This window comes from Sapajus apella, unplaced genomic scaffold, assembly GCF_009761245.1.
Source record: "Sapajus apella isolate SASKATOON/1434 unplaced genomic scaffold, GSC_monkey_1.0 scaffold78, whole genome shotgun sequence".
NCBI classification, from domain to species: Eukaryota; Metazoa; Chordata; class Mammalia; order Primates; family Cebidae; genus Sapajus; species Sapajus apella.
Window position 1 is genome coordinate 3,058,960 of NW_022437018.1, and position 12,265 is coordinate 3,071,224.

The 12,265-nt window shown below is 41.8% G+C and overlaps 1 protein-coding gene across 12 annotated transcripts in view; it reads right to left on the bottom strand.

The window, feature by feature from the left end:
• Positions 1-897: 897 nt before the first annotated feature.
• Positions 898-12,265, bottom strand: part of RHOBTB1 (Rho related BTB domain containing 1) — a 127,878-nt gene continuing 116,510 nt past the window's right edge. For 7 of the 12 annotated variants that reach the window (XM_032252553.1, XM_032252562.1, XM_032252555.1 and 4 more), the window contains 4 exons: positions 9,369-9,519; positions 6,416-6,504; positions 3,637-3,742; positions 906-3,106 (listed from right to left, as the gene is read on the bottom strand). In XM_032252553.1, coding sequence (XP_032108444.1) covers positions 2,937-3,106; positions 3,637-3,742; positions 6,416-6,504; positions 9,369-9,519 — 516 coding nt within the window. In that variant the 3' untranslated portion in view covers positions 906-2,936. Of the gene's footprint in view, positions 3,107-3,636; positions 3,743-6,415; positions 6,505-9,368; positions 9,520-12,265 lie in introns of all 12 variants that reach the window. The other 5 variants (XM_032252558.1, XM_032252559.1, XM_032252557.1 and 2 more) reach the window with 2 other exon arrangements.

The window sequence follows — 12,265 nt, forward strand, 5'->3', positions numbered from 1 at the left end:
GTACATTGGAAGCAAGCATGAAAAAAACATCTTAGAAACATTGGACTTTTCCTTTTGAGTGTCCATAATGAAAATATTTGAGTTACATCTAGACCGGTAGGATCTGTGGTTCTCAAAATGCCAATATATGAAACTTTGCTGAGGTTATACAAAAGAAAAAGAATGCCAACATAGAGGTGCTGAAATCCCTGATGATTTGCCAGACATTATCCCCAGAAACTTAGACCAAGACTTTCTACAGGTAAGAAGAAACTGGTATGCTTTATGTAAAAGGTGCCACGATTGGGACCACCCATCTTTAAAAGGTGGCTTTTTTTTTTGAAATCTCATTGTCTTCTTTCTACAGCTATTTCTTACAGTGATTAGCACCTTGCCATGGAGTTATAGGTAACTCGTCACTCAGAAAAATCCCTTAATGAAATCTCACTGGAGACTTCCTTCCCTCTGAGCTTGGGCAAACATTGTATTACCTAGAAGTCCAGAAATCGTCCATAAAGTTTCACAAAGGCTTTCTCCGACCTGCTTTTAAAGAAACCTTTCATGAACCCAGCAACTCAGTCCTTTCACTTAACGGCTGGCAGAAATTATCCAGACCCAGGTTATACTAAGTCCTTTAGGATAGATGTCATTTCTTCCCTTCGACCCCAGGTAGCACTATGTCTAGTGACATACTATATTAGCAAGAGCAAAGCGCTAGGCACTTCATTTACATTATGGCACTGGAATCTCGGCTGATAACACCAAAACAAAAAATGACAGTCATTCAAGCTGCTTTGTCACCAGGGCATGCACCAGCCCCCATGACCCAGCACCTTTAAAGTTTTGATAGTTTAAAAAAAAAAAAATGTTAAATTACACACACAATACAATGTCCGTCCTAAAACAAAACCAGAGGCATTTTTAGCTAAACAATTTTATTGGCTTTTTTGTGAAATAAAAAACACACAACAAACCACCATGGTTAAAGGCCATGATCAGCATCAACCAAATGAACCAGCCACTTGGTTACAGTAGCTGATAACAACACTAGTGGATATTATTGCTTATACCCCAAGTTCATTTATATGTCCATTACATTTTGGCAAGATTACAATCAAATGGGAGCTTTGGTTGTAAAAATTGAACTATGACTACTCATTGAAAACTCAACTTCTACCATTTTATAATGGGATACATGTCAATTTTTCTGCATCTTGACATTTATCTCCTCCTTCTGTCTCCTTTCTCTTTCTATTAATAAGATTTAGAAGCCTACTGAAAAAAATTAAGGTGGATGCATTTAAAACTATCCCTACTCTAGTGTCTCCTCTTTTGTCGTGACAGGGTGATGCATTCCTGGGCCTCTCCAAGATCTTCTATCTGGTGTGTTTCCACTGCCAGTAATAAATGCCCATCTGTAATCTAGATAGATTTTCAAATGCATATGGCTGTCAACATTGGGGTTTGGACCCAACTGTCTCGTTTCCATCTTCCGAAAAGCTAGAAGAAAAAATAAAAACAAAACCAACAGCCCTTAGCATTGGTATGTTGATCTCCCAACAGAATGAGCCTCACCCCCTGCCACATGACATCCCATGGCAGGTGTGGAGCTGTGGCCTTAAAATGGTCTCTGTGTGTGCTGTAACATTTCAATTTACAGACACACAATGACTGACTGCCTACCGAAAGCTCCCTGCTCTCACACTTTCTAGTTTAACACTGAAAACTCCGAATGAGAAAGGGTCAGAACTAACTCACAATAGCACCATTTCCGAGACTCTTGGAATTAGATTCCGTTCCGTGTAGGAGAACGCAGGCGCCCAGCCTCCGGCTTTGTGCTTTCACAGGCTTCCAATGCATTTCAGCGGAAGTGGGTGGTCTGCCTCAGCCTACTTCTGCAGCAACATGAATTTTCCCTGGGAAGAGTTAAAAATATGGGTCTTACAAAGTGAAGTGGGCCACAGGTGAGAAGCCTGAGGAAGCCTGTTTCTGGTGGTGGTGAGATGTGACAAGCCTGTAGTCGGCAGGAGGGAGTGTAGGGACCTTTTCCCTTGCCCATCCCGATTCAAGTCAGTGAAGAATCTGCATGCAGAAGCATGGCAAGTTCAAGGAATACTGAGAGACGTAAACCCTAATCCAGCAATCTGAACACCAGCGCTCTAATGGTATCTTATGTATTCAGGTCCACCAGTGAGTTTGCCCTGGATAATGCTGGGATTTAATAAGCCCTTCTAATGATTATAAAGATTATCCTCCTGAAACTAGACATTGGAAACAACAGAATATTTGATATCACTATATTTTACATGGCACATATAACCATATAATTACCAGCACTTAACACGGCAAATATTGTAAATACACGTTCTTGGAGTTGACTTGTTAATGACACCGATGTTATTCGGCAGAACAAAGATTAAACACTCTCCAATTTGCACGTTGGGGGATTTCATTCCCCCCTTTCCCTTCACAACAAAAGGATAACCCTCTAATTATGTAATAATGCTCGGTGGTCACATGGGCAAAGAGAATCACAGGGTGACTTCATCGTCAATTGTGGCCTGTAAAATTAATACACAGTATTTTCATTTCAACAAAATACAAGAGACCATATAAAAATATTTTCCAATTTGGAATCAGAAACATGATAGCTGGATTATTTTTCTTTGTATAAAAAGAAACAAAATAACACACTAAAGTTTGTTAAGCCTCCTAACAAAAAAAAAAAAATACATATCAGTTTAAGGAATGCAGTGAGAGTCAGCTTCCCTTTTTGTCCAGGCTCATGGATGGTGAGCTTGTGCTTTGATCCTAACAAAGATAAATGCACAAAAGTGGAGGAAGGTCAGTGCCTGAAACCTGAACTATGTCGTATCTCTAATAAGACTAATTTTACAGTAGTGCTTTGAAAAGTGGTGGATCGGGTAACTGATTTTTTTCTCTCTCTCTCTTCCTTTTCAGGCCACTGCTGGAGATGAATTCCAGAAGCACCACTTTCGTCTTGAGTGATGCTTGTTTAGTGCAATATCTTCCTTCTCTCGTTCCCTTTTCACACGCTGGTAGTGATCTTCTTCCTTCAGGTACCACACAGGCGGCCAGCGGTGCCGCTCGAAGTATTCCTGGTTGTCTAGTGAAGGAAAGACGCAGACATAAGACCTGTGGTTCATTGATTCTTTCTATGTGCTAGGCCTTGTGCTTAAAGCTTCTTGAATATCCTCTCAAAAACATGATGTGGCAGGGACTGTGATTAGGGCCCTTTGCAAAAGGTGACACTAAAATTTTGAGAGAAAGAATCTCTTGCCTGTAGCCACGCAGCTGGACACAGAGAACCTGAACCCAGGACCACCTGACTTCAGAGTCTAAGCCTGCCCCTGAACTTGCCTCCCTAAACAAGGGAAAGCCCACCACCTCTGCACTCTCTGCAACAAGGCACCCTGGACTCCAGCCCACCCAACTCCCCTAAGCATCAAGTTCTCCAAAGAGAATTCCCAGCATTCATTTCCTTATGCCATCCCACATGACTGTGTGACCACCAGCCAGTCTCAAGGAATTATCCATGAGCTGCCTGCTGACTGTGTTCCTTTCCAGGGACACGGAAGATAAAAGCTTCAGTCAGAGGTGAGGGGAGCTGGATGAATGGGTCTCGCACAGTCTCACCTGCAGATTTTGATTTGATTTCCTTGCGGAACTTGGAGCAAACACTGTTGTAGTTGGTGCAGATGTGGTGCAAACACCAGGCGGCCAACTGGTGGGCATTGTGAAACTGCAGAAGAGTGAGCAAAAGGAGGGTAAGACTATTTTCTAAAGAGGGACTACAGAGAAACTGAGGGAGCCATGGTAAGGGAGAAAAGAAATTAAGGGCTTATATAACCAATTTGGTAAACCTCTTGTTTTGACCTCAATGTTTTGACTTTAACCATGGCTCCCATGCCAGCCAATGTAGTGTTGGGCACACCCCTCCCTTTCCTGCTGTCCTAGGTGCACCAAAAATAATTGCTGTATCAAATCACGAGTTTAAAGTATGCCTCACCTTCCCACCCTCCCCTGCCACCTGCCCCTCTAGTGCTAAGCAACCGTGGCCTCTGGAAGGCACCAGCCCACAGCAGAAAGCAGCGATGTCATCTCTGTTTAAGGAAGCCTCGGCAATGGAATACTTCGTGTCGCATGTCAGAGCTCAGCTTGCCTGGACCAAGATCCGAAAGAGGAGACTGCAGAATGTGTGACTGTCCTATACCTGTCCTTCGGTTACATAAGAGCAGGCGGTATGGGCAGGGTAGAGAGCTCCAAATGCTCCACCCTTCCTTTCTGAGCAATGCTCAGGAAGGTGGCAGCTGAGGTAGCTGTGACTGAAAAAGACTTGACTCAAAAATCGACTGTCAACTCCCCCATTCCCTCCCCAGACCTGGTGGGCCTGCCGCTGTCCCTCGCTCTTTCTGTCTGTGCCCTTCTCTGACATCCCTTCCACTGTCTGTCACTCTTGATGTGTCTTTGGTCAGGTGGAACCCCACAACCTATAGCATGCTTCCTCTGTGGCCCCATATCTCCACCGTGAGACCAACAGAAAAGCCAGAGGCCTCAGAAACCCACTCAAGAGACTTGCTGAAAAATCACAACCCAAACATCAGAGACAGTTTTAGCTGGTGCTTCCAACCTCTGTTAGATTCCTGCTGTTAGATTTCTTTCTGAAAACAAGACTGGCGCAGTGTTCTGCCGGGTGGGCTTGTTCCAGCTTAAGAGAGCCGACTGTGTGCATTTCTTCCCTACTTTGAGTTTAGTGACTTCATAGGTTGTAATCAGCCATGATGGGATTATTTATACCATAGAAATTGGCAAATGCAACAGATTAGAGTCCCACTTGCCCCCATGCTGACTGTTAAAGACTTACGAGCACATCATTGGGTTAGGGTCTAATGAATGCACTAAGACATGGGAGAATCCATTCTAAGCTCTTCCTGCCAAGGCTTGTCAGGGCTTAGCAATTATCATATTATTTCCTTGAAGTGGGTGTGTGTGGGGGGGGTGGGTAGCGTGGGAACACAGTGCCGCAAACAGACACACCTGCAAATCATTCCCTCAAGTGAATGTTCTTGATATGAAATTCTGGATCATTGCATTTTTCTCTAGGAAGAATACTTCCTGGAGAGAGTACAAGATATAAACCATCCCCTAGAACTGTTTCAAAAGACCCCAGATTCTAAGTGCGGACAATCAGTTTTGATGGGCGCTTGCTGATTCGACTGCATTAGATGTCTGTTCTCAGTTTCACTGTAATCCCTAATTGGATTTTAATAATTTGTATCTGTGTCTGTTTCCCTTACTTGCCTATGATTGCCCTAGGGCAGAGGGTCTACTTTTTATATGTACATGTCCTTTTCCTAGGGTGGTGCCTGGTATTTGGGGAGAAAAATATCTAATATTTGTTGAATGCTAAGTCAAAATGAACAGGTCACTGTAAAGTTCCATTCTGCCTTTTCCCCTTATGCACCTGAACTATCTCCTTTGGCCACAGTAGGAAGGGCCTGAGCAGCACCTGCTAGGTGCCACCTCCTCTCCCTTGATTGACAAATGCTGATTTAAATGGACTGACCTAAGACTTAGTAAGCCGTTGTCTTAACCAAAAGAGGGAGAACAGGAAGCCAAACCGAACAGGCTGAAGAAAAGACTGAGGAATTTATTCTTAGTTCCCTCAGAGTGTAAATTCATTGTTAATCAGCCTATGCCAGGGACTAGATAATGCTGCAGATGTGCCTGGCATTCTAAGAGGGCTTACACTCTTCAGTGTTCGCTCTTGAACATTCTCTCCCACATGATTCTCAAAATAATCTGGAAGGTTGGTAGGATGCAAATTGTCATCCCATTTCCTGTGGATGAGGAAAACGAGGCAGAGTTTTGCTTGTGCTTTGAGGAGGTTACTCCAGGGTGAGGCTGAAGCTGAATCTTGGACCTTCTCTGCAAGAAGAGTGAAAGTCTGTATTGGGATTACGTTATTACAATCTCAATACTAGCAACTACTGACTTTAGAAAACTCCAGAACAGCTGCAGTGAGATGTTCATTAACAGTGGGGCATTACAGGGCTTCATGGAATTCTAGAAACTGTTCTTGGCCAAATAGGTATCTAAGAATTCAAAGAAGGAGGAGAGACAAAACCTCCCCCTATCGTGCCCCAAAGTGGTTCTCCCACATATGAAGCTGGTGCCTTAGGGGACAATGGGACTGGCGTGGGGGTGGGGTCCTTGTTGTTTTATTCAAATGAAGCCCAGCAAGCTGAATGGTACTTGAAAGGTAAAACTCTCAGATCTTCTTAGTGTACACAGGGGGCCTCTGTGACTCAGTGGTGACAACTTTATTTAGACAGACGCAACAGTGGAATGTTTTATCAGCATTAAGCGAACTGATTGAACACACTTAAAAGGTGAAAAGCAATCTGTTACAAACCTGGGCCAGTTCCAAGTAAGAGAGCACTTCTCCGTCAATGCCCACGCCACTCATTGCGGCCTTGGTCAGCTCCTGAACAGCATGCTGTTCTGGGGAAGAAAGAAGGGACCAGAGAACGTTAAACCACGCCCTGCAAGCCAGATAGTTTGCCTAGAGGGTTGGTCTGGGACCACTTAAGAAGGGAAGAAATGTGGGACACAGATCTGGGCAGCCATCTGAATTGAATCTGGAAGATGCTCTGGTGTGTAGTCTCTCACTATGTGGGGTTCTGGTCCCAGCGACTTCACCCACATCTCTGGGGACTCTTGTTCATGCGTCTGAAATAGCCAGAATCCTCCAGACCTGTAGTGTTCTGTGCAGGATGGTAAGGTTGGTAGCTCCTGGTCACATGAGACTATTTAAACTTAAATTATTTAAAATTAAATAAAATTAAAAGTTCAGCTCTTCATTCACACTAGCTACAGTAAATGCTCAACAGCCACATATGGCCACTGTTTGGACTATCCATATATGAAATGTTTCCATCACTGCAGAACGTTCCACTGGACAGAGTGGCTCTAAACAGTCTAGCACCTTCTTAAAGCCCTCTAGACTTTAGACACGTTCCTGTTTGACAGTTTCGCCACTCACATCACCGCAATCCTTGATCCCCCCGACAGTGGAGCGACTGAATGACAGAGGAATTAGTCTATTTGAGGAATTAAAAATGTGGCTATGTACATCTGTCTCAACAGCTACAAATGGATGACACACTGTTCAGCCTCTTGGATTCTAAAGACTGGGGAGACCTGCAGTCAGAAGTAACAAAATGCAGCAGGGAGAGCTGTTTCTGCTTGGGAGCTTGAGTTTGAGGCGTCCAAGCTGAATTTAAATTGTGGCCTGAAGCTAGACTATCTCTGGGCTTTGTGAAGGCTATCATCCACCTCCGAGACTGATGTATGAGGGTAGAGGCTTGGCTCAGCATTTCTATGTCTGTGACATTGATGTCATCTGTAGCATTGCATTTGTTCTTCTAATCCAGAACATTGTCCAAATCATGCTTACTTTCTGCTCTAGGGCTGCATGCTTGTTGGTCAGCATGCCTGTATCTGATCAATACAGTATTGGGAATGGAATGATTTCTTTGGCACCAACTTCCTCACCTGGATTGGACTATTTGGAACTAAAATTTCCAGAGAAATCATTTGGGCTTTGTCATTTTAAGTAACTGCAACATTTCTTGACATTTATTTAACTCTGGCTCACAAAGCATTGCCATTCTAGAAACTGATTTTTAAACACTATGTTCTAAATACTCTACACTAGAAAGTACATAGCAAATACTATAAAGGATTAAAGGAATCATCCTGGGAAGCTGTATATTAAATAATCATAACAGTAATGACAACATTTAATAGCTACATTAAATGTTCATAGAAGCCTAGAGTTCACAAAAGAAGCTTTATTTGGGTCAGTTTAAAAAAAAAAAAACTTTCATGGAAAAATCAATCCCATGTTTTCATTGCCAGACTTAATATTTAAGCAAAAATGATACTCGTCTGAGACTGATCACAAACCTTATTCAGCAGATTTGGCTCCAAATTACTTTTGACAATTTCAAAAAAAAATAAAATAAAAATTTATCCTCAGGACAGTGTTATAAAACCTGTGGATAGTTAAATGGCTTGGAACTTATGCTTCTGAAAAAAGTAATTGCCCACTGAAGCCTCCCAGAGTGAGTATTTTAAACAACTAGTGCACTCCTTTGGATCTATTGGGTAATATACGCAATATTTTAAAACCAGCTTTTTAAAATAAATCTGATATCGATGCCTCAACTCGTTCTTCTATCCAACTGGGGAGGAAGTAGGGCAAAGAGAGGACTTTGATCTCCAGGTCGTTGTGTGTGGCAGAAACCTGGAGGACAGAGAAATTAATCTTTTTTTTTTTTTTTTCTAAAGACTTTGCCAGAAAGTCAAGTGCAGATAGGACTGGTTGGTTTGTTCATACATTCATCTTCATTCATTCAATTGTTCAGCAAATATGTATCAAAAGCTAATATGCTCAGGCACTCAGAAGAAAGGACAGTGAACAAGACAGTCTTTTATCTCTGCTTTGATGGTTAGCAGGAATCAACTAAACATAGTGAAAAACACCCAGCAATCCGGCTGAAGATCTGAATTCAAGAGAAAGGCATTTAAGTGCATATATCCTACAGAGCCTGCTTCAGCTTTCCAACTGAACAAATCTAGAAATGATACATAAGATTTTGTGAAGTTAAGCCAAGTTTCCTTTTTTTGTCTTTCTCCCAAAATGAACTTGACAATGTCAGAACATTTTCTAAAATAGCTTTAAGAAAACCACTTACATAATGCTACTATGCGCCAGACGCTGTTCTAAGGACTTTATATTTTAACTCATTTAATCTTCATCACAGCTCTATGGCTGAATAATATTAGCCCCATTTTAAAGAAAGAGAAAGATGAGACACAGAGCTAAGGTTACAGGACAAAGTCAGCTGGTCAGTAAATGGTGGAGCCAGGGTTTGATCTTAGGCAATCTGGCTCTGTCATCTGTGCTCCTAAATAGAGCATCTACTGCCTTCTTCTTAAAGACTGTGTCTGGGCACTTACTATGGAGATAATGTTGATAAAATAGTTTTGTTTCAAACTCGGGGTGCACAAATGACTCAGCACGCATAGAGCATGTGCCTCAAGGGCAGGGGTCATGCATTACTCACCTTCATGGTTGTATCACCTAATGGGGCCCACCACAGAGGGGGTGCTTAAGAAATATTTGTTGAATTGAATTGGGCTGTCTGATACAATCTGATTAGTTCATATCATTCTATACAAGACAGTCCTATTTGGGGTGATAAAAAGTCCATTTTTATTCCCTGGAAGTCTTATTTTTATTTAAATGTGATTTTGATAAATATGACAGACACTGCACAGCCCTGAGTCATCAGCCTTACCTGCAAGTGCAACCAAGTGTGGCAGGCAAAATCTGTTTGCCAAGGCAATTAATTCCAGCGGGTCCAGGTCCAAGTTAGGAGACAACTGCTTGGTATAGAGATAATCCAATACTGCTTGCATTGATATCTTGTTTATGTGTGGGAGATACACCTGAAATGTTAAACAAAAAGCTAAATTCTGTCGCAGAAAGCAGGGAGTGGGCACATTTTCAGGCAATGCTGCTTATAAATATCCTAACTACGTGATTTGCGATTGGTGAGTCTTGGACACCTGCTTTGAGGCTGTGCATAGGAATCCTTCTGTATTTATGACTCTAAATATAATGCTTTGATTTGTAGATGATAAAAGAGTGGAGCTGCCTGACACAGCCTGATGTGGAATTTTTAAAAAACTATTTGGACTTATAAATCAGACAAATGGGCTGGAAATGTATGATGACATTAGGGGCCCTCATGCCGAGCACCTTATAATACTCTATTGTGGGGAAATAAATCTCCTAGCAACATGACAGGTGTTGGGGGGAGCTGCAAACCACACTGTTTCTGACACGATGGAGCCTGGCTCTCCAAGATGTCAAAACAGGGGAGGAGCCGCCACCCTAGCTGCCACAGTGACCGGCTTGATTTCCACATTCTGTTGGCATATGCACAATACATTACAACCTACTACACAATGTATACACTTCATTGTTTTTTCCTACAACCACATGGATTCAGAACTACTGAAACATTAACAGTTATCAGTAGATTCAGAGAGTCCAAAGGAGTCCTTGCTTGGGACTTCCAGGGGAGTATGACTGGGCACAGGGGAACTGTCCTCTGTAGGATTCCCACAGTTTCCCTCCTGAGTGCCTGTAGTTGTCCATATAAATGCATGCTAGAGTTTGCTAGAGAGCCAGGGACTGCCTAGGAGGTGGAGTGCTGGATAGACAGACATGGATCTATGGAGATGTACACTGTGTACAGTTACTCTTTATTTTAGGTCTCTCACTCCACGAGACAGGCCCTGGAGTAGTTCAGAAGGGTACCACTTGATTTACTATTAGAATGTTGACAATTATAAACATTAACCTTAATTGAAGGCATCCTATGCACCAGGCACTGCACCAAGCTTTCCACACACATTCTTTACTCTGATGCTTAGATCTACCCTAGAGAGAAGAGACTTACTTTTGCCATTTTACAGAAAAGGCAATGGAGGTTCAAGGAGATTAATTTAAATCTTGTGTCCAAGGTCACAAAGCTAGGAAATAGTGCCTGGGATTTAAACCCAGGGAGTATGACATGGAAGTATATGTTTAGAATTGCTGTGTGGTGCTGGAAACCTTGAATGCCAAAGAAGCAAAGGTTTGAGTTACAGAACAATGAAGCATCATATTTTATTAATGGTTTTTGAGAATTCTACTTCAAAAAATGAACAATTATGAACTTCTTTTTCTTTCTTTTTTATTTTAATTTTTTGAGACAGGGTCTAACTCTGTTTCCCAGGGTGGACTGCAGTGGCTTGATGATAGGCTGGGCCTGGGTCCAAGCAATCCTTCTACCTCCACCTCCCCAGTAGCTGGGACTACAGGTAGTGCCTCCATGCTGGCTAATTTATTTTATTTTATTAAATTTTTTTTGTGTAGAGACAGAGGTCTTGCTATGCTGCCCAGACTGGTCTCAAACTCCTGGCCTCAAGTGATCCTCCTGCCTTGGCTTCCCAAAGTGCTGGGATTAAAGGCATGAGTCACTGTGCCTGGCCAGTTATGAACTTTTTAATTCTAGTACTTATAAACCTCTATACAACATATAAAGATATACATCTTTATAACATGATTACATCTATATATTTTATATGATTGCACCTCTCTCTTCATATACATGCACGTGTGCACACGCATGCACACATACACATACACACTCAGGCACATGCGCAGAGTCAGCCCTCTATATCTGTGGGTTCCACAACTGTGGATTCAACCAACTGTAGATCAAAAATACTTGAAAAAAAAGGCATGATTGCTTCTGTACTGAACATGTATAGAGTTTTTTCTTGTCATTATTCCCTAAACAATACAGTAAAACAACTACTTACATACCATTTGCATTGTATTAGGTATTAGAAATACTCTAGAGATAATTTAAAGTATACAGGAGGATGTATGCAGATCTATGCAAATACAATGCCACTTTATATGAGGAAGTTGAGCATTCATGGATTTGGGTGTCTGAGTGGAGGGTGGGGTCCTGGAACCACCAATCCCTCACAGATACTGAGGGATATATGTGTGTGTGTGTGTGTGTGTGTGTGTGTGTGTGTGTGAGAGAGAGAGAGAGAGAGAGAGAGAGAGAGAGACAGAGAGAGAGAGAATATGTATGTATATGTATAATGGCACATTCTTTAAGATGCTTATGTCTTATGCATTCTGGCAGTATGGGTCCAGGATTGTTTAAGCTATAGAAACCTTCTTTATTATTCTCCTGTGCAGCCACCAGCCACCTTAAAGAGGGAATATCCTTTAAGACAGGTAGAACTGTCCCTTAACGTATCATAAGGAAGGTTTAGAAAAATTCCTACAAATATTAAGAAATGTATTCTCCCCTTTCAGACATGGTTGGTAAAAACAACAATTATGATTCCATAAATAAGTTGCATAAGCCATTACCATAAATGATTTGACAAGCATGATCATTTCAGTTTTCCAGCACAATCTCTACAACAAATAAAACTCAATGAGTTGAAACTATTACTAGTATTATTTTAAAATAAAGTAGCTGTTGTGCATGCTGGATCATCTGCAACGTACAGATGTTGGAATGTTATTCTTCCCTTTAACCAGCTGTATCTACATATGAATAATTAATTATTCAACTAAATTGAGCACCGGTTACACTGTGTGTATGCTTGCATACAT